At 49.6% G+C, this 27,355-nt stretch overlaps 1 protein-coding gene and 1 long non-coding RNA gene across 2 annotated transcripts in view; one reads left to right on the forward strand and one right to left on the reverse strand.

The window, feature by feature from the left end:
- The window catches only part of LOC148479061 (uncharacterized), a 44,636-nt gene extending 26,568 nt beyond the window's left edge, over positions 1–18,068 (forward strand). Inside the window, exon 3 of the long non-coding RNA XR_015872004.1 lies at positions 17,987–18,068. This is a non-coding gene — a long non-coding RNA (uncharacterized LOC148479061). The remainder of the gene's footprint in view (positions 1–17,986) is intronic.
- A 1,750-nt stretch (positions 18,069–19,818) lies between these two features.
- The window catches only part of LOC148479062 (protein kinase C delta type-like), a gene marked incomplete at its 5' end in the record, with an annotated part of 46,254 nt that continues 38,717 nt past the window's right edge, over positions 19,819–27,355 (reverse strand). Inside the window, one exon of the mRNA XM_088455015.1 lies at positions 19,819–20,245. Coding sequence (XP_088311141.1) covers positions 19,819–20,245 — 427 coding nt within the window. The remainder of the gene's footprint in view (positions 20,246–27,355) is intronic.

Below are 27,355 nucleotides of genomic sequence, written 5' to 3' on the forward strand. Positions count from 1 at the left end.
TACGTGTAAGGTACCAATAGCGGAGGGGGAGGGTAACGCGGAGGGGCTATGTCGGCAGCGTTATTTATTGGTGCGGCCAATTACTGTCACGGCTCTGATACAGGAGCCGCCCTGGGCTTGTTTCGCCAAAGTGCTTACAACCCTCGTGGGCCAGTTAGCTCCGCAGCCTGCGTTCTCACAAATGGGATTGTCCCAGCAGTCAGTGGTGTCGTCACCCATGCAGGGTTTCCCGAGACAGTTGATGGTACCCCACAGTCTCCCTATTTCCCCTCCCCAAGTCTCTCAGGAGCCTGCGTGCGTTAATTCACTGACAAGTTTTGTACAGCACTTGTCGGACGTGTTACAAGGGGAGTCTGTGTTGAGGCCACATAAGCGGCCGATGGCGTCTCTGTCCGCTCCTTATGAGGATGACGACGTGACGTCTGATGATGGGGGGATTCTGGATCTTTCTGACCAGGAACCTCTCCGTACTAAAGAGTCGGACGCTAGGTCCAAGGTTTATATTCCTGGCCTTATTCGGGCAGTCCGCACAGCTTTAGTGATTGAGGATGAAGATCCTCCGGTGTCCAAATCTAAATATGCCTTTTTCAAGGATATTAAGGGTGACGCCACAGTGTTTCCTCTTTCGGGTCAGTTAGTGGGCCATTTAGAGGAGGCGTGGAAACATCCTGGCAAACAGTATCAGCCTCAGAGGCGCTTGGCGGTGGGTTATCCGTTTGCGGATAATTATTTTTCTAAGTGGGAATCCCCTCCACAGGTGGATTCTCATGTGACACGCCTAGTCCGTAGTGCCACATTGCCCATGCCCTCCATGTCTTCCTTGAAGGATGCTACGGACTGTAAGGTGGAGATCTGCCTAAAGTCCGTTTAGGGGGGGGGGGGGGGCAGCTAGGCCGGCTATGGCCGTTTGTTGGGTAGCCAGAGCTATGGAGCGCTGGGCTGATAGTTTGGAGGCGTCTTTCAATTCCGACTGTTCGGCTGAACAGACTGAGTTGATAGGCAATCTCCGGGATTCGGCCACTTATATCAATGAAGCGGCCTTGGATATCAGTACCCTGGCATCTCGGATCTCTTCGGCAGCTGTAGCTGCTCGTCGCACCTTATGGTTGTGATCTTGGAAGGCGTACGCTGATTCCAAGAAGGGCTTAGAAGCTTTGCCTTTTAATGGTGAAGTCCTATTTGGTCCGGATCTGGACAAAATCGTAGCCACGCTGGCGGCAGCCAAATCGGCATGTCTTCCGTCTGCTGCGGCTCCTTCCGGTTCAGGTACGTCGTCCTTTCGGCCTTACAGGGCCCAGGGTAGGCCTAAGACACAGTCCTTTCCCAGACAGGCTGGCCCCAAAAAATCGGCCAAGCCCCGGAAACAGCCCTGGAGTACCAGACGTCCGGCCCCTAAGCCAGATGACAAGCCCCCGTCTCGATTCTTCACCACGGGTCTTCCATCAGACTGGCACAAAGCCATGGAATTGCGGAAGGTTTTGCATACTATGCTCCAGGCTGGAGTTATAGTGCCTGTTCCATTCTCCCAGAGGGGCCAGGGTTTCTATTCCAATCTGTTTTTGGTGCAGAAACCCAATGGGTCGTATCGTCCGATCCTCAACCTCAAAGCACTCAACAAGTCTTTGCGGGTGCCGAGGTTTCGGATGGAGACCCTACGGTCCATCATTCTAGCGCTGGAACCTGGGGATTACATGGTGTCGTTGGACATACAGGACGCTTACCTGCATGTCCCTATTCTTTTACGCCATCAACAGTTCCTCAGGTTTGCAATCCGCAACGACCACTTTCAGTTCCGGGCGTTACCTTTTGGGCTGGCGACAGCACCACGTGTATTCACCAAGGTGATGGTGGTCATGGCGGCTTCCCTGCGGCTGCAGGGAGTCCGTATGTTACCGTACTTGGATGACATTCTGTTGGTGGCAGGATCTCCAGAGCTCCTTCTACGCCACTTGGACCTGACCATTGTGGTACTGCAATGGCACGGCTGGTTGATAAATGGGCAGAAGTCCACCCTGATCCCGTCTCAGAGGATTCTGCACCTCGGAGCCTTATTGGACTCCGGACAGCAAAGGATCTTTGTGACGGGGGAAAAGATCTCTGCCTTGCAGTTGAGGGTGCGCAGTTGTCTGCAGAATCGCCGTGTGTCTCTGCACTCGGCGATGAGGTTACTGGGCTCCATGGTGTCAGTATTCGACATGGTGGAATATGCCCAGTTTCACTCCAGACCTCTGCAGCAATTGATCCTGTCCAAATGGAATGGACTGCCTCAGAGTCTAAAATCCCAGACGATGGTGCTCACTCCGGAGGTTCGCCTGTCCCTAGCCTAGTGGTTGCAGACGACCCATCTCAACAAGGGTCGTCCGTTCTGGGTGGCGAATTGGGTCCTGTCGCCAGTCTTCGGGGCTGGGGAGCAGTCACGGGTCCACACTTGTTCCAGGGCAGGTGGACTCGGGCGGAGGCAGAGCTTCCAATAAACATCTTGGAGCTCCGTGCGGTTTTCAATGCTCTCCAGCAGGCACATCGGGTTCTCCAAGGTCACCCAGTGCAGGTCCAGTCGGACAACGCTACCACCGTGGCCTACATAAATCGGCAAGGAGGAACCTGAAGTCGGACGGCTCTCGTAGAGGTGTCCCGAATCCTGGTTTGGGCGGAGCGCAATCTCCCGGCCATATCCGCACTATTCATCCCGGGAGTCCTAAACTGGGAGGCAGACTTTCTCAGTCGCCAGGACGTTCATCCGGGGGAATGGTCTCTGCACCAGGACATCTTTCAACTTCTGGTGGACGGGTGGGGTCTTCCAGAGATCGACCTCATGGCGTCACGGCACAACAACAAGTTGCTGGTGTACGGGTCTCGCACAAGAGACGATAAGGCGTCTCTGGTGGATGCTCTGTCCGTCCGGTGGACGTTCCGGTTTGCTTATCTGTTTCCTCCGTTTTCCCTTCTTCCACGGGTAATCCAGAAATTCAAACAGGAAGGAGGAATGCTCCTGTTGATAGCTCCCGCGTGGCCCCGGAGGCACTGGTTCCCAGACCTCCAGGGACTGTCTGTGGACATTCCTCTGCGGTTGCCGTTACGCCCGGACCTCCTGTCACAGGATCCTTGTCTTCACCCGGACCTGACTCGGCTGTCTTTGACGGCGTGGCTGTTGAGACGGCCATGTTAAGGTCCAGGGGGTTTTCCAGCTCTGTAGTGCAAACAATGCTAAGGGCTCAGAAACCGTCCTCTGCAAGGATATACCATCGTGTGTGGCATACGTTCTTCCAGAGGTGTCGGCCGAGAGGTTATGCTCCTCGGGAGTTCCGTCTGTCTAGAGTGTTAGCTTTCCTACAGGCAGGACTGGACCATGGGCTTCGCCTTGCGTCTCTGAAGGTGCAGGTGTCTGCCCTGTCCGTCTGGATCCATCGTAGGATTGCTGCAATCCCTGATGAGCGCACCTTTATGCAAGGTGTTCTCAGAATTCAGCCACCTTTTGTTACACCGGTGGCGCCTTGGGATTAAGCTGTGGTCCTGAGGGCTCTCCAGGGACCGCCGTTTGAACCACTGGGCTCAGTGGACCTCAAATGGCTGACAGCTAAAACAATTTTCCTTCTGGCCATTGCTTCGGCCAGACGTGTTTCTGATTTAGGGGCTCTCTCCTGTAGACCCCCTTTTCTGATTTTTTATAGGAACAGGGCGGTGCTGCGCATTCGTCCTGGTTTACTTCCTAAAGTTGTTGCCAGTTTTCACATCAACGAGGAAATTGTTGTGCTGGCTTTTAACTCACCTGATCTTTCAGTGGGTGAGGCCACTTTGGACGTTGTGCGGGCCTTAAGGATTTATGTTGACAGCACTTCTTCGTTTAGGAAGTCGGACGCCTTGTTTGTCCTCTATGGCTTCCGTAAAAAGGGTTGGCCTGCTTCAAAGCAAAGTTTGGCAGGCTGGATTCGTATTGGCCATTTCAGAAGCTTACCTTCATGAAGGCCTTCCGGTTCCTTCCTGTGTGAGGGCTCATTCCACTAGGTCTGTGGGTCCTTTGTGGGCTGCTCGACGTGGTGCCTCTGCAGTCCAGATCTGCAAGGCTGCCACATGGTCCTCGGTCCATACCTTTGTGAGGTATTACGCGTTTGACACCTTTGCCTCTCAGGATGCTTCCTTCGGGCGGCGGATTCTCCTTTCAGCACAGGAGCGTCCCCACCCTTAAAGGATACTGCTTTGGGACATCCCCAAGGTATCCTGTGGATACCCTATGTACCCTGATGTAGAAAATATGAGATATGGTAACAACTTACCTTTGTTATCTCTATTTCTATGAAGTCCATAGGGTTCCGCAGGACTCCCGCCCTGTCGCACCTGTGCTGCAGATGGGCTTTACTCTGGTCACCGGTTTTTCCGTCTCCCTCTGGTGAGAATGTGATTCTTGTGTGTATCCAGATCTTTTTTCTCTCTCTTCCTTATCTTCCTCCGGCCTATGGCTTGGTACGTAACTGAGATGCCTTGGCTCGGGGTGCGGGGTATAGGAGGGGGACCCTAGTGCATCTTGGGAGGCTGAAAACGTAACTCTATGGTGCCCGATGCCTGACGTCATCACCTATACCCCAAGGTATCCTGTGGAACCCTATGTACTTCGTAGAAATAGAGATAACAAAGGTAAGTTCTTACCATATCTCATATTTTTTATCTAGTATTAAACTATTTATTTGTTGTCATTTAGCAGAATTCAAAAGCCCAATCCTGGGATTTCAGTTCCACTGCGTGAGCTGGCTACCTGCACACACATGGGCAAGTCATGCACCCATATGAACCCAGGCCTGTAGAGCGATAGAGTATGTAGTGATGCGGCCGCTGGTCTCAATGCCGACAGCGGAATCCCAGCAAGGGATGTAACATAGGCATCGAAATACCGACGCCTATGTTAATCCCGACGCCGGAACGCAGAGGCCGCCAGCCACCACTAAGGGAGGGATATGGTTACTTACCTACCCCAGTCGGGATCTCTTCATGTCGGGCATCCGCTGTCGGGATTTGAACCGCCGCCGGAATTTCAATCCCATTCCGAGAGATAGTATTGAGGCTGATCTACATTCTTAGATCAGCCTCATTTTTACTAGCCAGCTTTTTAGATTTTTAATAAGCTTAAAACAATTTAAATTGTGAGTAATGCTAAGGGATATTCTTATTAGAGATGTGCGGGTTCGGTTTTATTCGGTTCTTAACGAAAAAAATAATCACAAGTTCGGATTAGTTAGGGTTTATTTTATTGGCTATCCAAAACACGTGACAGGCGGATAGCAAATATGATGTTGTTTTTGAGATCCGAACATATCCGAGTAAATCCAAGTAAAACCGAACCGCACATCTCTAATTCTTCTCAGTCCTAATAAATGGCCATAACAACAAAAGAAAGAAAATAACCTATGGTGCTATGGAAACCAATATGTAACAATAATGAGGTTTAAATTACAAATACAAAATAGAGGGACAGATACACCTAGCTGCTGTGATAAAAGTTGCCAGCAAAAGACCCAAATCCATATCCAAAACACACAGCGCTGGGGAGAATCTCTTAATCCCTTATTAATGGGTGTGTAACTAATCCACTGTACACATCATTACAATAAATTAATACATAAGTCAAATCAGTGAAAATAAATATAAAAATGCATATGTGCCATTAATAAACCAATCAATGCAAAATAATGAATCTAAATGATAAAAAAGATATAAAGATTTATACATAATCATGCATAATATAGGTCCAATACACATTGCACAGTATGCAGAGAATATTTTTCAGAAGCTGTGAACCCAAACACTAAATCAGTCTGACTGAGTGCCGGTGATTATGTATCGTATAAAAGTTATAGCTGGCAGTTCTTTAATATATCCCTGGTTGCAGCCGCAATAATGCTTCAGTTAGTAATTCCTGTCAACATTTGCCCACATTCATGAGAAATAGAAATTAGTCTTCCATGACAATTAGGAGAAATATGAAATAGACATAGAAATGTGATGGATGTGGCACTTGTTATCCACTAAACACTAAAAGGGTGGAATTCTACCTGGTTACTGCCTCTGGCTACAGTTGGTGGAATGGCAGATTGAACTGTGGCTGCAATATTTTACATACGGTTGCTGAATGCCAAAGATGCCAAGAAATGTTGCTGGCCAAATTCTAAACCAGCAAGTTTATTGTGTGTGCAAAACATGGTATGTGTTCAAACCCACCCAGTTGTAATGCTTATATTATGGTACTCACGTTATCAGAAATGACAAATACTGAGGAGAGTCTTAGGGGTATAATTACTAAAGTGTGGGTTTTTAGAAGTGGAAATGTTGCCCATAGCAACCAATCAGAATCTAGCTTTTATCTTCTAGAAGGTGCTAGATAAATGCATACTTGCCTACTTTTGAAAACTAGTTTCAGGGAGATGGTAGGTGGCAGCAGAATGTGCTGCGCGCCGCTCAGGGGACGTGTCATGTTCCACCTAAATGGGCGTGTCTAGTTCCGCCTATGGGTGTGTCTATTGTCACTCAATATTAAATATTATGCCACAGTGCCCCCTACAGAATTAAATTATGTGCCCCACTATTAAATATTATGCCCGAGTGCCCCTTCAGAATATTTTGCTCCGCAGTGCCCCAACATTAAATATTATCCCTAACAGTGTCCCCTCCAGAATTTTATGCCCAGTAGTAAATATTATGCCTCACAATGCCCCCAGTATGCCGCATATTACCCAAAGTATGAATAGTATGCCCTTAAGTATTAACATTATACCCCACAGTGCACTCTAACATTAATATTATGCCCCCAGTATTAAAATGTATGCTCCATCAGAATTAATATGACAGAGTACTTACCTTTTGTGGCGGGCTCCTCTCCTGATGATAGCCCGGCGTCCCGAACATGCTGCCGCTACTTCTGAATGCATAGTGCATACAGAGCAGCTTCTGAGCACCTTATGTATCACGGAAGTGATGTGAAACATAAGGGTCTCGGGAGCCGCTCTGTATGCACTATGCATTCAGAAGTAGAATCCAAGCGCTGGGCTTGTGATGGTCGGGGGCGGTACCTGCTCTCAGGCATCGGAGGCTGAAACTGAGCTTGTGTGGGGGACCATTGCCCCGCCGTTATTCCAGCCCTGCTGCTTGCTAGACCGGCCACCGCTATCCACAACCCCGCGGTGGCCGGACTTTAAGTCATGATGTGCCCTTCGCAGACCCCGCCCTCCGTCCCATTCTGGACCCGCGGGAGTTGAAGCATACATTGCGGGGCAGCGGGAGGCTAAATTAAAAATCTGGAGCACTATGGATAAATGTTAAGTAGAATCTGATTCTGATTGCGTGCATCTTTGCTGTTCTGTCTGAAGCTGACAAATGCCAGAAGGGCCGATGCGGCTGAGGTCAGGCTTACCGCCGGCACTGCAGTATTCACCCTGTTTTTTTTTACATTCACTGCGGCTGCATCACTGTGTAATGACGTCAATACACGGCCGCGTCATGACGTCATTACGCGGCAGGCGGTCATGTGAACCTGTGCGTCTGGAGGCTATTTAGCCAGCTCCTATGAGCTGGCAACTTGCTACACTGCCCAATGTTATGTGCGGGCGCGTCATTACGCTGCTGCGTCATGACGTAATGAGACGCTGCCGGGTTTGAGGATGCGGGGCTCAGGGCCAGGGGTTATCAACGCCATTAGCTCCCCTCTGTCACTCAATTCGGCGGGTGGAGTTTCAAAAATCTGTGTACCGCACCACAAGGGAAAGGAAGCCATGGGCACACCAGATGAGATCCAGTCTCCCACATCTCAGCAGCAGTGGTTGGAGCTAAAGGGCTGCTCAGGAGGCTGCCGTGTGAGCGCTCAGTGCTGCAGCAAGTGTGCGGGGCCAGGCAGAAATGGAACAGCAGCAGGTTAGTGCTCCCATGCCAGTGTTTACCCTTTCTCCAAACAAGTGTTCCCCACCATAACTGACCCCCCATCCCAGTGTCTCCCACCTTCCCTCCCCAACCATCCCACTGCACCCATCTCACTGCTCCCCACCTAGAACCCCCAAGCCAGTCACAGTGACCCCCTTCATTCAGCCTTGTGTTCCCACCTACCAACCTCATCTCTCTGCCCTTTCCCATCCTGCCCAGTCCCCCTAACCAATGGACACCTCATTGCAGTGACTCCCACCCTGCCAGCTCATTGTCTCTCCCCTTCGCTCCCCAGTCAGCCCACTGTCCCATCTAACTTCCCCTCAGCAAGAATACCCAGACTGTCCAGTCAGTGCCCCCCCCCATTCAGTCCAGTGTACTGCCTTTTCCAGCCTAGTGTCCCCCTCCTTACCACCACCATCTCACTGCCCCCTTTCCATCTAGCCCAGTGCCCTCCTATATATCACCCACAGCCTCTCCCCATCACCCACTGCCTTTCACCCTCTACCAGGCGTCACCCACTACCTCTCCCTGTCACACACTGCCTTTCACCATCATACTCTGTCATCTACTGCCTCCCCTCTGTCACCCATTTCATGGTGTCGCCCATTGCCTCTCTCCATCACTTATTGCCTCTCACCATTACCTTCTCCCTGTCACCCTCTGCCTCTTCTCGGAGTCACTATCTCCCCGTCACACTCTCCCTGTGACCCTCTACATTACATCACCCACTGCCTCTCACTCCGTCACCCACTGCCTCTCTCTGTCATCCTCTGTCATCCACTGCCTTTCCCTGTCATCCGCTATGTCACCCACTGCCTCTCCCTGTCATCCTCTGTCACCCTCTGCCTCTTCTCGGAGTCACTATCTCCCCGTCACACTCTCCCTGTGACCCTCTACCTAACATCACCCACTGCCTCTCTCTCACTCCGTCACCCACTGCCTCTCCCCGTCATCCGCTATGTCACCCACTGCCTCTCCCTGCCATCCGCCATGTCACCCACTGCCTCTCCCTGTCATCCTCTGTCACCCACTGCCTCTCCCCGTCATCCGCTATGTCACCCACTGCCTCTCCCTGTCATCCGCTATCACTCACTGCCTCTCCCTGTCATTCTCTGTCACCCACTGCCTCTCCCTGTCATCTTTTATGTCACCCACTGCCTCTTCCAGTCATCCGCTATGTCACCCACTGCCTCTCCCCGTCATCTTTTTTGTCACCCACTGCCTCTCCCCGTCATCCGCTATTCACCCACTGCCTCTCCCCGTAATCCGCTATGTCACCCACTGCCTCTCCCCATCATCTTTTATGTCACCCACTGCTTCTCCCCGTCATCCGCTATGTCACCCACTGCCTCTCCCCATCATCTTTTATGTCACCCACTGCTTCTCCCCGTCATCCGCTATGTCACCCACTGCCTCTCCCTGTCATCCTCTGTCACCAACTGCCTCTCCCTGTCATCTGCTATGTCACCCACTGCCTCTCCCCGTCATCTTTTATGTCACCCACTGCCTCTCCCTGTCATACTCTGTCACCCACTGCCTCTCCCTGTCATCCGCTATGTCACCCACTGCCTCTCCCTGTCATCTTTTATGTCACCCACTGCCTCTCCCTGTCATCTTTTATGTCACCCACTGCCTCTCCCTGTCATCCGCTGTCACCCACTGCCTCTCCCCGTCATCCTCTGTCACCCACTGCCTCTCCCCGTCATCCGTTATGTCACCCACTGCCTCTTCCCGTCATCCTCTGTCACCCACTGCCTCTCCCTGTCATCTGCTATGTCACCCACTGCCTCTCCCCGTCGTCTTTTATGTCACCCACTGCCTCTCCCTGTCATCCTCTGTCACCCACTGCCTCTCCCCGTCATCCGCTATGTCACCCACTGCCTCTCCCTGTCATCCGCTATGTCACCCACTGCCTCTCCCTGTCATCTTTTATGTCACCCACTGCCTCTCCCTGTCATCCGCTATGTCACCCACTGCCTCTCCCCGTCATCCTCTGTCACCCACTGCCTCTTCCCGTCATCTTTTATGTCACCCACTGCCTCTCCCCGTCATCCGTTATGTCACCCACTGCCTCTTCCCGTCATCCTCTGTCACCCACTGCCTCTCCCCGTCATCCTCTGTCACCCACTGCCTCTCCCCGTCATCCGCTATGTCACCCACTGCCTCTCCCCGTCATCTTTTATGTCACCCACTGCCTCTCCCCACATCCGCTATGTCACCCACTGCCTCTTCCCGTCATCTTTTATGTCACCCACTGCCTCTTTCCGTCATCCTCTGTCACCCACTGCCTCTCCCTGTCATCCGCTATGTCACCCACTGCCTCTCCCTGTCATCTTTTATGTCACCCACTGCCTCTCCCTGTCATCCGCTATGTCACCCACTGCCTCTCCCCGTCATCCGCCATGTCACCCACTGCCTCTCCCCATCATCCGCCATGTCACCCACTGCCTCTCCCTGTCACCCTCTGCCTCTTCTCGGAGTCACTATCTCCCCGTCACACTCTCCCTGTGACCCTCTACCTTACATCACCCACTGCCTCTCTCTCACTCCATCACCCACTGCCTCTCCCTTTCATCCTCTCTCACTCACTGCCTCTCCCCGTCATCCGCTATGTCACCCACTGCCTCTCCCCATCATCCGCTATGTCACCCACTGCCTCTCCCCGTCATCCGCTATGTCACCCACTGCCTCTCCCCTTCATCCGCTATGTCACCCACTGCCTCTCCCCGTCATCCGCTATGTCACCCACTGCCTCTCCCCGTCATCCGCTATGTCACCCACTGCCTCTCCCCGTCATCCTCTTTCACCCACTGCCTCTCCCCGTCATCCTCTTTCACCCACTGCCTCTCCCCGTCATCCTCTGTCACCCACTGCCTCTCCCCGTCATCCGCTATGTCACCCACTGCCTCTCTCCGTCATCTTTTATGTCACCCACTGCCTCTCCCTGTCAGTTCATCACAGACGCCCGGAGGCAAGTTATCATTTGGTGCCCCCCCCATTCTCCATTCTATCATTTGGTGCCTCCCCCCATTCTTGCAAGCGGGTCGATGTTCCCCCACTGCGCATGCGCACGACGGAGGGAGCTCCGTCGTGCGCATGCGCGAGACCCGGCGAGCGACGGGCTCTCCATCGCTCCGGGTATCGCACCAAAGGGAGCGTGCTGTCGATGTTGATTGACAGCACGCCCCCTTTGGTGGGCGTGCCGGGGGCGTGCCTGCCAGATAGAGGCGTTCCCATGGGAACGCCTACCGTCTGAAGCCGGCCCCACTGACATCACTAGGAGGCCGCTCCATTTTCATGGAGGAGGGCACTGATTCAGAGCGAGCGCTCTGGTCAGAGCGTTCGGCTCTGAATCAGGCCCTAATTGTGGTGAATATATTGTGGGTGATTTGAGGTGGAGCCCCTTCAGTGCTGGCGCCCAGCGCCTTCATTGTCTCCCATAGTCCTCCTGCCCCTGTCTTATCTCTGTCGTGTAAGGGGGGTGATATATTTAAAGATATATATTTTATCACTCTGTCATGTTAAATAATTTAACATGGCAGAGTGATAAAATATATGCTCTTTAAATAAATCGCGCACACTGGGTGCATGCACCCGGCATCCATTCACAGTGACCCTAGCGCTTGGGGGCTGCCCGGCATGTCCGTAAGTGCCGGCCACGCCCCCAGGAGTGATGAACAGGGGGCGTGCAATAAAGACACGCCCCCTTTTCTTTGGTCATGCACCCTTTTCGGCCGCGCGTGCCAAAGGAGCGCGCAGAAGTGCCCTGTCTCTTGATCCGGCACCCTGCCTGCTGCCGGACCTAGGGCCTGATTCAGACACGCTCGCGAGCGCTATCGATGGTCGGCCAGTGGCGTGCGCGAGCCCCGGAGCGAGTGAGAACTTCACTCGCTCCGGGGCTCGCTACAAAACGGGGCGGTTGTCGATGTTGATCGACAGCTCGCCCCGTTTGTAGGCGGGAGGGGGGGGGTGGCTGCACAAACTGAGGCGTTCCCGAAGGAACGCCTGCCGTTTGTGGGCAGCAATACTGACATCATTCGTGATGTCACTAGTGGACTTCCTGCTCTATTAGAGCAGGGAGTCCACTCGGGCTTGCGAGACCTGAGACCCTAAGACAAGGGCCTCCTCGCAAGCCCGATGGTCGCCATAAACGCAACCATCGCCAGGCCGCCCGCTAAAGCTGTGGGTGGTCACCCACAGCTTAACGAGTGGCCTGGAGGCCGGGCAAAAGAAAAAGCCGTCCCGCCCTGATTCAGAGCGAGCACTCACAAATAGCGAGCGCCTCTGAATCAGGGCCCTAGAGTGAACACTAGTGATAGCCCACATTTTACTAGCACTGGCATGTTTTTGTGCATAAAGTGCACAGCAGGAGCGCCTGTGTGCTTCAAATGCCAGGGCTGTTCACAGATATATTGGACCTCATTCAGAGTCGGTCGAAGCGGCCGCACGGTCGTACGGGAAAAGGGGCCGGATATTCAAATGATTCCCTCGTAAGTTGCGTCCCTAAGTTCGGATCGGTAGCTGGCCGACCAAGGGGAGGAAGCGGTTGGAGGACAAAAAAATACGGCCCCTTCTCGTACGCATTGCACGTCAATTCCAGGCATATAAGGATTAATCGAGACCATCGGGGACCATCGGAACTGGTCGTAGAGCTTAAGGTTGACCTTACCCTCTCTTAAGCTCTACGATCATGTCAGTGTAAAAACCTCCCATGTCACATGTGCCATGATGCTACTTTGTTAATTATGCACTCCCATAATCCGTATGCACTCCCATAAAAGGCCGTTCGCATAATGAGGCACGCCTGCGTTCGGATCTCCACTCCCCCGTTTTCAAGCACCTTCCCCTGTTACCACCCACAAACGCCTCCATCTGTCACTGAAGCTACCGACCTGGCTGTGTTCAAGGAGAGAGAAATTTCTGATCGTAGCGGCAAAGTTTGCACACGCGCATTGCGAACTTTACGCATGCGCAGTATATCGAACATCGTTGGCGTACGATCATGCGGCCGCAACGACCGACTCTGAATGAGGTCCATTGTGTGTACAGTGCAACTGCTAAAGCATATGCAGACGGGCGATGATTGCGTACTGTGCATGCGTATGCTTCGCAGCGCGTGAAGGCACCACACAGTGATTGACAGGCAGTGAGCGTTTGGGGGTGGTGACGGGGGGTGGTCTGTCCGTTTGAATCCATTGCCTGGGCGTGCATACATTAGCCAGTGAGATTGCATACGCAGCTTGAGTACTTACTGCGTGCAACTAGGTTAGCAATTTGTAATTAGGGTCAGGGCTGCTTTAATTTTGCGTGAGGGGCCGATGGTACTTGATGTTACCGATGTTTAAGGTTTGCAAGGTATTACGGATGTGAGATAGCGGTAGTGGGAGGCAGTGGGCGTCTCTATGCTGGCAGTGTGACGGTATTACGATTGCAGTCATTAGCATATTTTCGCAGCAGACCTGCGTGCGATTAAGGAGCTGCAATTGCAATAGTGATCCTTAATGAATCAGGCCCTTAATACATTATATTATAAAGGAGCAATTGGCACAGATGAACAGCTTTACCAGTTCCTGGAAGCTGAAGTCCCTGTCATCAATAGCGGTCTGCTCCTCACATGAAGAGAGTAATATGCAGCGCATGACTGTTTAAATGTGTTGCATATGATGCAGTTGCCATGGATCTTGATGGAAATAGCATTGGTATGGGAAGATTAATATGCGCTGAAGCTAATCAGTTTCCGGTCAGTAGGAATCCTCCCCCAAAGTGGGCATGTGCCTATCTTGGACTGTTGAATCAAATCTAAAAGAAACTGTAGCACTCTTGGGTCTATTTCTTATAGGGTACCATAGATAGTGCCACTTGTATTTAATCATTATGGATGACCACTAATAATAATAATTCACTCAACTGTGTTCCTTTGGTGTTATAACATACTGGGTCATATTCAAGAAAAGTCCGTTTCCGTGATACTTTTTCGCCAATGATGTAATTTTCGCCGGTTTGAACTTATCCCCGTATTCAATTATTCCAACTTTTCGCCAGTGCGAAATGTCAATGCATCAGACCTGGCGAAATAGCATCACCTATGAATAGGTGGCGAGAAAAAGTGCAGAATTGGGGTTTTGGGGTGCAGACTTCCCGAAACCACCCAGCACCCTTTGGACAGTTCACTAAAGGTAATCTGTGCCAAATGTTTTTTAAAGTACCTTAGGACACCCCAAAAAAGTACTTTCATTTTAGGGGTGAAAAAAAAAAAATCAAAGTTGGGGGACAAACTAGCGAAATAGACTCGGGGGGGTCCCCAAGTAAGCCCCAGGTGTTTTTTTGATTGCAAGTAGTTGCGTCAGGTGCATTTTTCAAGTTTTTTTAAACTTCATATTAGCAACTTCAAGATATGCTAGTACCCATTTTCATGTACCCCAAATTTGATGGGAGTAGTTATTTTCCCCCCAAAAAACTCCAAAATGCTATTCTTCGCCACATCTGTGAAAACGCTATATACCATTTAAAAACCCCAAATACTTGCAGGCAGGGCTATTCGGGGGTATCCAGAATGATCCCCCCCCCCATGTCAGAGCATCTTTTGGGGGGTGTCAGTCTGATTTCCCCAAAAATGACAGAACTTTTAGCTGATTTCAGTTTCGCTGGGTACCGTTTTTTCTGATTTGGAATTGAATACGGGGATAAGCGGGGACGAGCACGATACTTTTTCGCACCCAAAAGCTCAGATGATGGCGAAAATTCAGCCGACTGACTTTTCGCTTCTAATTGAATTAGGCTCATAATTAACAATATATTTTTTAAGAGCAAAATGAAAGGACAGCTCAGTGAGTGTAGGGTTTAGCATTACTGCTTCAGTGCTGAGGTCGTAAATCCAATGCCTGACCAAGGCTTTTTCTGTATGGAGTCTTTATGTTCTCCCTGTGTTTGTGTGGGTTTCCTCTGGATGCTGCATTTTCGTACTAACAAACTGGAAATCAGGATAATCATGAACTCCCCTCTCATTTATCACATTACCTGTCAATCACCAACAATCGCTTCCAGTTCCTCCTTCCTAGTAAATGCAGCCTCAAGTCCCTGGCACCTGGAGCAGCTCTGACCACTCATCAGCAGTGTTCTCCATTCCAGTCCTTTTAAGACACCAATTTGCGCCGTTGGGGAGCAAGGACAGGTGGGGTTAGTAGATGCAACTCTAAACAGTAATCGCTGGGTGAGAGAGGAAGCAGGTTAGCGTACTGTCGCTTAGGGGCTGGAGAGAAGAACCACATGGTCAGACTGGGTGAGCCTGAGGAGAGGAAAGAGGAAGAGTGTGATGGAGCCCATTCCAGCAGTGTGTTAGGAGTGAATTGATTGCATCAGAGGTCACATTTAAATTTTCCGGACTCCTGCGCATGCGCGGTCTACTGACCATGTGCAAAAGCCAATGTCATAGATGATGTTTTCCTATCCTATCCCTAGGAGGAGCCATCTTAGCTTATAGGCACATCCAGGCAGCTGCCCAGGGCCCCACAATTCTAGGGGCCTTTAAGCAGGGGCAGGTTGGGCCAGGGGGTATCTTCATGGAGTGTTTGGCCACTCGCTCCGTCCATAGGGCAGCTGGCTGAAAGACAGGCAGAGAAAGATGCTCCCTGGTGGCTGTGCCTGTGATTTGCACACAATCAGATTGGGCAGGCAGTATTCTCTACCTGCCTTCCAGTCTGCAGCCACAGACCTGGATTTGGGGGGAGGGGGACTGATAGCACATCCCCCTGGGCTCCCCTTTCTCCGGGGCCCCCATACTTTAATCACAGTTGCAGTCATGGCTGAACTGGCCATATAGCAGTTCTAGCACATGCCAGAAGGGCTGATGGCCAGATGGGCCAGTCCAGCCGAGCAGCAGCAGTTTTCTTCTGAAGAAACAGCTTAGGAGCCAAGAAACTTGTTTAGCCACGTCCCTTGAGGTATTCCCAAATGGGCCACTGTCTCAGAGCCCCGTCCTTTAATGTGGGGGGGGCGGGGCCTATGGCGCTGCTGCTTTCTGCAACGGGAGTACATAGGCAAACGCAGGGAGGGTTTCCGTCTGCCTGGAAACCCCCGTACCCAGCCCACACCATGACCACAGTAGAAATAGTAACATAATAGTTCTTAGTATCACAAATGAAATAATTAGCACCACCTGTGGATCTTTTAACATGTATCAGCCAGTAATAAATAACCTGTGCACCAACTAGGAGATCTGGAAAACATGCACTGCTATAGAGCCCAATATGTACATATATGTCCAGGGCAGTGCTGGGTTCTTCTGCTGCTCCTCCAGGCTCCCAGACTTGCTCCAATGCTCTGGAATGGTGTCCACATCTAAAATAAAAACATTCAACTCAGGCAGGATGGCACTACTGCTGCATCTAATGACTTCCTGTGATCCTGTATATGCTGGAATTATGACACACAATACACTTTGTATGATGCATATTAAAGCTGGATTAGTGCTAATTATGCCCTCTTCATGGACTGGCCACACTCGCTCTAAAATCAAGCATTTGGAAACCCCCTTCTAGAAATCCTGCATTTGCCACTGGAGTCCTTTAACATAAATCATGAGAGGCTGAGGCCACCCACAGCCTGTAATCAATTAATTAATATTTTATTTATTTTTCTTTGCACTTTATTAAACAGTTATATTGACTTGATGAGAGTCCAGGTACTCGGAGGGGGCGGAGCCTTCAATGTGGGGGCGGAGCCTTCTGTCTGGGGGACGGAGCATTCAGTGTCTAATGCAGGGCTGGACCACTGTGCACTGCTGCCTGCTGGGTATTCCGGTTGGTTGATCAGACAGGATGTCACAGGGAGGTGGAGCTCCTGCCAGTGACATCAGCATGGGAAATTCTACATGGACCCGCAGCACAGCTAGGTTTGGACACCCAGAGCTGCTCCCTTTCACAGTGGGGGTCAGCTACATCATACAGTATACCTTATTGTGTACTAGGAGTCATCCCTGGCTGGCTGTGCTGTTTTACTTTTCTCTCCATCTCTTCCCCATTTCCCTGTCTCTCCCCAACTCTCCTTCTCCTCCCTCCTCTCTCTGTCTCTCCCCATTGCCCCTCTCCCTGTATCTCCCCATTGCCTCTCCTCTCTCTGTCTCTCCCCATTGCCCCTCTCCTCTCTCTGTCTCTCCCCATTGCCCCTCTCCCTCTCCCCCCTCCTCTCCCTGTCTCTCCCCATTGCCCCTCTCCCCCCTCCTCTCCCTGTCTCTCCCCATTGCCCCTCTCCCCCCTCCTCTCCCTGTCTCTCCCCATTGCCCCTCTCCCCCCTCCTCTCCCTGTCTTATCCATTGCCCCTCTCCCCCTCCTCTCCCTGTCTCTCCATTGCCCTCTCCCTCTCTCTCCCTCTCTCTCTCTCTCCAGCTTGTTTCTCACCAGCTATTTAGCCACTTCAAGCTGTGTTTCCCTGTTATGTGACTGAAGAGGAAATTCTCACACTCTACTACTGTATAACAAAACTAATAAACCAATAAAGGCACATAGGGAGCATGTAAGCGCTCCCTATGTGCCTTTATTGGTTTTTTAGTTTTGTTCAGTACTGAGTATCTCCAGAAATACTCTTGGGAGCTGCTAAGTAGGATACATCTTCAGTTCATGTTTAATATTTTTGCGCCTGGTTTAGATTTTTAGAATCTTTTGGTGAATCAATTTACTGTATAACAAAGCTGTAATGCAGAGTCAGGGGAAAACCTAGGGGTCTATTTACTAAGCAGTGTTAGGACAGAGTGAAAAGTGATAAGGTGCCAGCCAATCAGCTCCCACCTGTCATTTTTCAAACAGCCTGTGAGATGGCATTTAGGAGCAGATTGGCTGGTACCTTATCTCATTTCACTCTGTCTCCTAACATTGCTTAGAAAATAGACCCTAGTTTTGTATTTTAACTCCATTTCTCTTTGACAGTTTCATGTCTAATTTCCACATTGGTACAAGAATGATGCTTTCCAGTGTGGAGTCATTGGGGCAGATGTGCTGTTATACATGTTTGCAGGTGCTTATTAAATGCTGTTTAACAAATACTGTAGAGGTAAAAATGGGTTTTAATACTTAATTGTTGTCTCTTACAGGTCTGCTTTTAACAACAACCTAAGCGCTGCCTATGACTGCCTCAGTGCTGGGGGGAGGAAGATGAAGCCTGGTGTGACTGGAAAGAGTTATTGTGAGTTGCTGACCAGTATTTGCCAGGAAGGTGATATCCCTGGTGACATTTCTTCTCTTCCATAACAGGGTGGTTCTGTTACACCAGATCACTATGTTAGGCTAATACACAGGGTTTTACTTGTCTGGGCTGCTCCTGACCAGTGTGGGTTCAGCACTGCTCTATGCTACTTCATCAGTCTGTATTAGGCAGGCCTTGGTGTTGTCATTGCCCCTCCTCTGTGATATTCCCACTCATGTGGAATGGAAAAGTCGGCAATGCCTATCCCTTGTGACACTACTGCCTGTGTAGCACTGGCCATCACTTAGATACATAGCAGAGAGGTAAGAGATGGTGGCGGTAACCAGTGAGCGCTGCACCCAAGGTAAGTAACTTCTGTACATTAGCTATACATGGTGATCTTCATGTTATGGGAACTTGTCTCTTTCTATGTTAAGGATTCCCAGCTGCTTAGAGGTGATGTCCATCAAAATAAGAATTTTGAGAATAAATCCCCCCCCCTCCCCTCCCCTCCCCTCCCCTTCTGGGTCAGTGCATTATATCCCTGTCATTCAGGAGAATCTTCCTCCTAGCAGTTAACAGATTGTTCTCCTGCCAGGAGAACAATCAGATTTTAAATTCCACCCTTTCTCCTTCATGCACTAGGGGACACTGGAGGCTTCAGACAGTATGGGGTATAGACGTGTGCCAAGTGGGAGCTGCCACTTTAAATTTTTAAGTGTGACTAGCTCCTCCCCCTCTATACCCGCCTACAAGCCCAGTCTTAGTTATTCACATTTTCAGGGTATTTAAATAGAGGGTTGCTGCGCTGAAGCTAAACAATATCTACATTGAGGAACAGACAGGCAGCAGCTGTGCTGCCTCTCTGCATCGATCGAGCTGCCAGGGGGACCCGCTCGCAACTGCACACAGTTCGCCTGGGGTCCCCGACTACAGAGACTACAGTCTCCATATTGGAGGTCTCGCATGCCGCTGCTCGCAGTGCGCATAGCTGTCCTCCATTAGTCAGCGGAGCAGCGTTGTGAGTATGCCCTGGCTCCCCGTCTAGCGGGGTAGCCAGGTCAACATTAAGAGCGGCATATACAGGAGCAGGCTGCTCCGATTAGCGGGGCAGCCAAACATATCACTAGCACATCCTCCTCGTGCAGCAGACATAGCACGCTTATAACCCAATTTAAGCGCAATAGTGGGGGGGGGGGTAGCCTAGCTCAAGAGTCCTGCTCCTTCCTCCCAGTGTCCATCCGCGCTTCCCTCGAGGGTGCTGGCGACCATTACACGGAGGGACATTCTGCTACATACGTTAAATGCTGCTGCATGGACTGTAAGTCTAACCTGGACTGTAAGTAAACAGTGGGTTTAGGCTGGTCAGGAGAGTATTTAAGGTAAAACTACTTAGTGGTTACTTCCTTCTTTGCCTAGCGTTTTCTGGCACTGCTAGGAGCTCTATTAGGGCAAGTGTGGCTCTCTCCTGCCTCTCTGTATCTCAGATTCTTCTTTTGACCTTTTTCACTACACTTTACTGTTGTTTGTGTGGGGTCTGTATGTATCATAACTGAAAGGGATGCTAAGGCGTCCCAAAAGTTATTTACCTGCAAAAAGTGTGCAGAAAAAATGTACAGGGGCAGTCATCTAACTCCCTACTAATGTGTGACCATGCAATCCTGAATAACAATCTTCAGGGATGTCATTTCCGCTGTCTTGAATGGCGCAGGTTACAATGTGCTCCAGTGGTGCAATCGTTCAGCGTGCTGTACTTATAAGATAGTATCGGTTGAGCAATACCGAGGTTGTGAGTTCACTCACCTGGAGCAAATGTAATTTTATGTCCCATCTCTCTGACGAGATGGAGGCTTCTCGGAAAGAAGAAGAGGTCTCCAGGTCAGCGGCTCTAGAAAAACCAGCATGGGCAAGGTCCTTAGCTGAATCCAGGGATGGGATCTCAAAAGCGTGACTATTTCCCGTACACAACTGGATCCTCTCCACAGGTCTCAAAGAGACTGTTGCCCTCAGTCCTCCAATTGGAGGAGGAGAATATGCCAGTTTTCCAAGGGCAAATATGCCCCAAATTCGCCTAAGGAAATCCAGTAGGAGCCTGAGCCGATGTCCGGATAGAGGCTTTACTTTCTGCAATCCGCCAGGTATAGTAATTACACGACAGTCTTTCTTTCTAAAGAAACAAAGACAAGCTTTTGCATTCAGTAGAGTGGGATTCTCTTTTGATGTCAGATTAGGAACATCCATTTAAAAAAAAATTCAGATGTCCCAGCGGTTGTTATCCTTTTATCCTACAGATAGTAGAAAATCTGGTGAGGAGCTCAAGTGGCTCACCTGATAAGGCGATTACACCAGTAACAGAAAGGTCCCAGGATCGAAAGCCAGTCTGGGACAGCATGCCACTTTGTTAGTTTACTCCCCCTACAGTAGTCTGTCTAGGAAGACTATGCTACCAGTTCCTGGGGCAACAGCTTTAAAAGAGAATACTATCAAGTCCCTTTAAACAGCTGCAGGCCTCTGCGTCCTGCGATTGTAAGCTGCTGGAAGCTTATTCTGTTAGCAATATAGGGGAAGCTGCGACTTACCTTGGAGAAATTGGTTGACGTCGTCCAAAGACGTTTGCAATATATTCATCTCTGGCGTTTTCGGCGCATAGGGCGCTGTGGCTTAAACAATGGCAGGCGAATGCAAGATAGAAGAAAGCTGTGAAAGCACTTTCATTCACGGGAAGTGTATTTTTTGGGAACTAGATAAATGGATTTCTCAAGCTACTGGAGGTAAATACACTTTTCTTCTGTCTGCGGCTCCTCCCTCTAGAAGATCTTACTCGGGACCTTAGTTTTGGTCCTTTCGTGCTCCGGGACGTTCACGTGGTCGCTTCAGACGAGGACCATCAACTTCCCGTGGTTCCAGAGGACATGGCAAAGCCACAACAACATTTGATCAATAGGAGGTTAAGTCCACTACCAAGCCTCGGGCAGGATGGTCTTCCCTCTCACCTGGGAATCCACAGAGTGGGAGCGCATCTTTGGGACTTCAAAAAAGTATGGACTAATCACTCGGGGATGCAAGCTCATTTTTCAGCTTCAACCTCCACTTAGGTTTTTTTTACCAGGTTTACCAGTCTCCAATGACAGGAGTGTCGTTTTACAAGAAGCAATAGACAGGCTTCTATCCACAAGAGTGGGGGTCCAGGTTCCCAGAAATCAGACCGGAAAGGGTTTTTACTCCAGTCTCTTTGTGCTTCCGGACGGACAGCTCGATGAGACCTATTCTGAACTTGATGGATCTCAAGCCATACCTAAGGATTTTCAAGTTCAGGATGGAGTTCCTTTAGTCGGTGATTGCGGGCCTAGAGGAAGGTGAATTCATGGTATCTCGAGATATCAAGGACGCCTCCCCTCACATTCCTATCTGGCCGCCTCACCAAGTGTGTCTGAGATTCGCAGTTCGAAATTCACATTTCCAGTTTCCGGCCTTTCCCTTCGGCTTATCATCAGCACCCAGGGTATTCACAAGGGTCATGGCTGTGATGATGAGTCTCCTTCGAAAAACAAGGGATCACTATTATCCTTCACCTGGACAATCTCCTTCTGAAGACCCATTCCAGGGACAAATTACTGCACATCACAGTGACTCACAGCCCTCTCATTCTAGAAGGGTGGATCCTGATCTTTCCCTAGTCCCATCTGCAACTGACGCAGAGGCTACAGTTTCTGGGAATGATCATGGACATTATGTCAACAGATGTTCCTCCCTCAGGAAGAGGCAACTTCTATGCAGGATATGGTGAGGATTGTCCTTCGACATCATCAGGTATCGATGCATATTTGCATTCAACTCCTGGGGAAGATGGTTGCAGCATTCGCGGCCATTCCTTACGGAAGGACCTTTCAGCTTGCCCTCTTCTCAAAGTGGACAGGATCCCATCTTTTCCTTCAACAACAGGTAAGGTTAAGTCCCAGAACTCTGATATCCTTTCTCTGGTGGTTGAACTCGGTACACCTAAATGGAGGAAAAGAGATTCGGAGTGTGGGAGGGGCTGGGGGGCTATCATTTAGGAACTTCACTTCCAAGGCCACCGGACATCACAGGAAGCGAGTCTGCAGATGAACATATTGAAATTAAAGACAGTGTTCTACGCTATTCAGACAGCAGATCACCTGTTGTGGGGCCGAGCAGTCAGGGTCCAGTCAGACAACGCTACAGTGGAATACATAAACAAACCAGAAGTTGGCCGGCTATGAAAGAAGTAAGCCGGATTCTAATCTGGGCGGAAATGTTTGCGATCGGCAGGATGTGCAGCCAGGGGAATGGGTACTACATCTTCAGGTTTTTCACCAGCTTGTCCAACGGTGGGGGTCTTCTGCAGGTCGACCTCATGGCATCCAGATGAAATCATCAACTGCCTCTCTACTGCTCTTCGACGCGGCAGTGGCAGTGGATACACTGTCATCGCTGTGGCAGTTCCAATTTGTCTATCTGTTCCCTCCGTTCCCTCTTCTCCCTGGATTCTACACATCAAAAGGGAGAAGGCCAATGTTTTATTGGTGGTTACGGATTGGCCTCGCAGAGCTTGGTATATTCCATCATTCAACTTGTAGTCTTCTCTTTTCGAATCTTTGGAGTCTATAGAGTTAAGATTTCTTTCGTAGACAGTAACACTTCTTCTCGCGCTGGCCTCAGCCAGGAGGGTGTCAGAACTGGGAGCTCTATCCTGCTATCCTCCATACTTGGTGTTTCATGAGGATAGAGCCGACCTCCGTACAAGAATGGATTTTCTAAGGTGGTTTCGGCTTTCCACATCAACCAACCTAGTGTGGTGCCTGTTTCTTCCACAGGATTCACCTTCGTCAAGATCCTTGGATGTTGTTAGGGTTCTTTGTATGTATGTAGAGAGGACTGTAGCCATAAGTAGAACAAACACTCTATTTGTTTTGTAGGATGCTGCTTGTCCTGGTTGGCCAGCTTCCAAACAGTAGCTGGCCCGCTGGATTTGTCTGACCATCAGATAGGCGTATATGGCCTAATTTAGGGAGCCTCTGCCTTCTCTTACAGCGCATTCCACTCGCTCAATGGGTTCCTCGTGGGTGGCTGCTCGCGGGGTTTCCATGGAGTTACTTTGCTGGGCGGCTACTTGGTCTGGCTGGCATACGTTTATTCGTTATTATAGATTTAACATTGTGGCCTCTGCAGCGCAGTATGGCTGGTCTGTTTTGCAGGGTTCTCAGCGCTCTCCCGCCAATGATGGGAGCTCTGGGATGTCCCCACTGTCTAAAGCCTCCAGTATCCCCTAGTGGATGAAGGAGAAAACAGGATTTTGGTACTTACCGATACATACCTTTCTCTGATTCTGCGCTGTTCCTTCCTGCCAGGGTTGTGGTAATTTTATGTTATGACTGTTAAAGAACTGTTTGACGTCTTTTCTCTTGTTGTGTTACTGTTATTTCAACCTTCTAAAATGTTCTGTGTACTTGCTTCGTCTCCTCGTCTTCCGTTTGTCTTTTTCTCAGCTCCCCTCGGGCACAGTTTCCTAAGACTGGGCTTGTAGGGGGGTATAAAGGGGGAGGAGCTAGTCGCACTTAAAATTGTAAAGTGCCAGCTCCCACTTAGCAAACGTCTATACCCCCTAATGTCTGAAGCCTCCAGTGTCCCCTATGGAATCGGAGAAAGGGATTTATCGATAAGTACCAAAATCCTGTTTTCCATACACTGCGGCTTGTATTGTGTTAGGCGCACTGAAAGTGCACATCAAATAATTATGTAATGTTGCTTTGCTTGGTTAATTACTGGCTGTCAGGGGCGTCAGAACGATTTATGTTGTAGGGTTATGAAATAGGTCCTGAGAATATGGAATCTACGTGATTTTGGCAGATTCGCGGCTAAATTTGTTTTTGCCATATAACTCATTGCCGCTTTATATTTAGCTGTGAAGTCGATGAAATCACGCCTGTTCTGTGATCTAGGAATCTATTACATAAGCCCCCATATGTTGTATAGTGTTACTAAAAATGCACTTGGGCAGTATAACTACTAAAAGATATTAGTGGAACTTATCTTAAATTAACTATCCTATCTATTCAGATGCTGATGTACCTTACGGTTTAATCATAGCTTGTCATATGTAGGGATGACTACCTGCACCTTTCACGAGCGTATGGCTAATCACCGTAGCTCTATTCATCAGGCATTGCTGACGGGTGTGTCCGACAAACCGGTTGCGAAACACTTTCTGGATGCGGGCCACCAGGTCGCTTTGCTTAAATGCAGGATCATAGACTGAATACCGAAACCTTATTGTGGAGGTGATCGGGCATTGCTTCTGAAGAAACTTGAAGCCAAGTGGATATTTAGACTTGGGACCATGTCACTCCACGGATTGAATGAATATAGTACTTGAAATGTGTTTTTGCGCTGATAGGCTTTTCGGCATCATGATTTTGATGCACCTGTGCAGTGTGTGTATGTTTTTTCTTTGCGATACAATTTGTATGCATATTTATTTTTTGGGGTATATTTGTGTGTATATTGTATATTTGTTTTGTGCTTTATGTTATTGGTGTCTTGTGTATGTTAATATTTATGTATATATTTTTTTCTGGGTATTCATTTAAGTATATGGGTGTGTATTTTAATATAATTTTAACATGTCTGTATTTGTTTTCTTTTCTCTATTCACCTGAAACCCTGGTCTTAGTACCCTTTGATGTAATGAGCTTGTGCCTATCGATATTTGCCCCACCTGATTGGACTTAGAAGTTTCTCTTTGCATGTGGAACACAGCCTAACATATCCTTATTCCAGACATATTTGTCTGCTGCACCCGCTACTTCCGGTTCGGTGGAACGCGGAAGTTGGTGTAATCTTGGGGCAGAAGTGAGTTTCTGCTCCCTGGCTGGAACGCACTCTGGGTTGTAGCGTGTGGTACACGCTGCAAGTATGATTATACATGTGATGCGCTCTGAGCCTTTACCGGTGAGATCGCGGTTTTCTGATGTTTCTAGTGCATACTTTTAGCTTATACTCGGCGATGGTGATATGTTATGGTGTGTTCCTTACTTGATTACTTAATTAGTGTTATTATGCTATAGGTGTTGTATGGGTATTTATATAACCAAGGGGGCTGAATGTCCTCTCTGTAGGTGTTTTGGGCTTTTTGTTCATGCTGCGCTGTGTTGGCTGTGTTTCCTGATGAAGGGCTCATTGGAGTCCGAAAACGTTTGAGCAGTGTATTACCTCTGCCTATATGTGAGTAATAAATAGCAGCCTTTTTATATGCAAGAAGAATCTGGTGAGGCGCCCCCCCGGGAGAGTTAGGGTCAGGCTAGGGGAAGGGGGGTTAGAGTTAGGCACCCCCAGGGGGAGGTTAGGGTCAGGCACCCTCCCCCCCTGGGAGGGTTAGGTTTAGGGTACGGGGAGGGGGGTTAGGTTTAGGCCCTTGCTGGGGGAGGAAAGGGTTAGGCACTAGGGGGGGAGGTTAGGGTTAGGCACCCCGAAAGGAGGGTTAGGGGGGGAGAGAGGGCTAGGTATAGTAAAAAATACTTACCTGTCGGGATCTTGTCATGCCGGTCTACCGGCGTCGGGATTTGAACCGCTGGACTTAAACATACCGATTCCACAGAAGACTAATGTTGCACTACAAGTGTAGTAATATTCAAAATCATTTGTACATTAAACAATCGATAATTAAGCTACATTATATTGTAGAGACTTGCACAGGTTTATATGCTGGACTGTAATAGTAGCCCAGAAATGACAATAGCAGTGGCAGAACTTGTGACTAGTGGGCCCATGTGCTGAAATATGTTTTGGGCCCTCCTCCTCTGCCCCACCCCAAGTTCATAGTGACATGGAGAGGTAGAGGGTGAAAGGGAGAGGCAAGAGGGTTACAAGGAGAGGGTGATAGGTACTGGGTGACAGGGAGAAGCAGTAGGTGACAGGGAGAGGGTGGCAGGCAGTGGCTGACGGGGAGTGGCTGACGGGGAGAGGCTGACGGGGAGAGGCTGACGGGGAGAGGCTGACGGGGAGAGGCTGACGGGGAGAGGCTGACGGGGAGAGGCTGACGGGGAGAGGCTGACGGGGAGAGGCTGACGGGGAGAGGCTGACGGGCAGTGGGTGACGGGCAGTGGGTGAAAGAGAGAGGTGACAGACAGTGGGTGGCAGGGAGAGGGTGACAAATATATTACTGTTTAGTTACGTGGTCCCAGAACTGCAGCTCATTTGATCCTCCTTGGGTTTTAATGTCGGGGACAGTCACAAGATCATGACATCTGTTGGTGGCAGTGGTAAGGACTACCTCAGAGGAAGAGCCAGGCCAGTCGGGGAGAAGCAGGGCGGGATGGGGAGGAGCAGGTAGGAGAGAGGCTATGAGGGGAGGAGAGGAGGGCCCAGCCTCCTCCAGCCGGATTACATCCACAACCACAGCTCATCATTCCATGATGTTACCACTGGGACGGGTTGGCGGCACATGGTGGCGTATATTGAGTCAATCTGACTCATTATAATCCAGCCAGCTGCGGGTCCCTTTATTTCGGCGGGCCGCAGTGCAATTCACCAGCTGCACCACCGGTAGTTCCGCCCCTGGCACAATGGCAGGAGTGACTTTTTGTATCTCAGAGTTAGGATTCTCCATCTTCTTCATAGTCTTTGTAGTTTAGTCATATTCTGTTGTTTCTTAGGAACTTTGAAAACCAAGTATAAATGTACCTTTATTTTGAGAAGAAACATGTATGCAGTATACATGTAGTAGCATGTTTATTGAAAATAATATATGAAAATGACATTGATCCATAGTATACAACCTCTGTGTTGTATATGATTTCCTCTTAAGAATTAAAAGTTCTCAAACTTGACAATTTTTAGGTAGTTTGAAGAGAAAACTTATTGGGAGATTTCTGCTGCTGTCTTTAGCCCCACACTGATAATTGGATAAATTGTATATCTGGTAATGGTTAATGACCAGTTGACACTTCAATTTGGAAAAGTTTAATGCCTTTCAAATCTGGTTTAAGTGCCAGAAGGGAAAACGCCTCCATTACGGGACTGATATATCTATAGCCAGCTAAGATATCCAAGGTTTCCAAAATAAAGTAACAAGTAATATATCTAGGCTGTTATCTGTGTGGAGTTTGTATATTTTCCCTATGCTTCTGTGGGTTTCCTCAAGGGGCTCTGGTTTCCACCCACGATGGAAGGTCCTGGAAGGATAAGCTTGGTAATCATCCCACAGTGCTTCCTATAGAGCAGCACCTCGTGTGGCCATGGTTACTATGATGACCTGTAG

Source organism: Taudactylus pleione, unplaced genomic scaffold (genome assembly GCF_031769625.1).
Source record: "Taudactylus pleione unplaced genomic scaffold, aTauple2 ptg000641l, whole genome shotgun sequence".
NCBI classification, from domain to species: domain Eukaryota; kingdom Metazoa; phylum Chordata; class Amphibia; order Anura; family Myobatrachidae; genus Taudactylus; species Taudactylus pleione.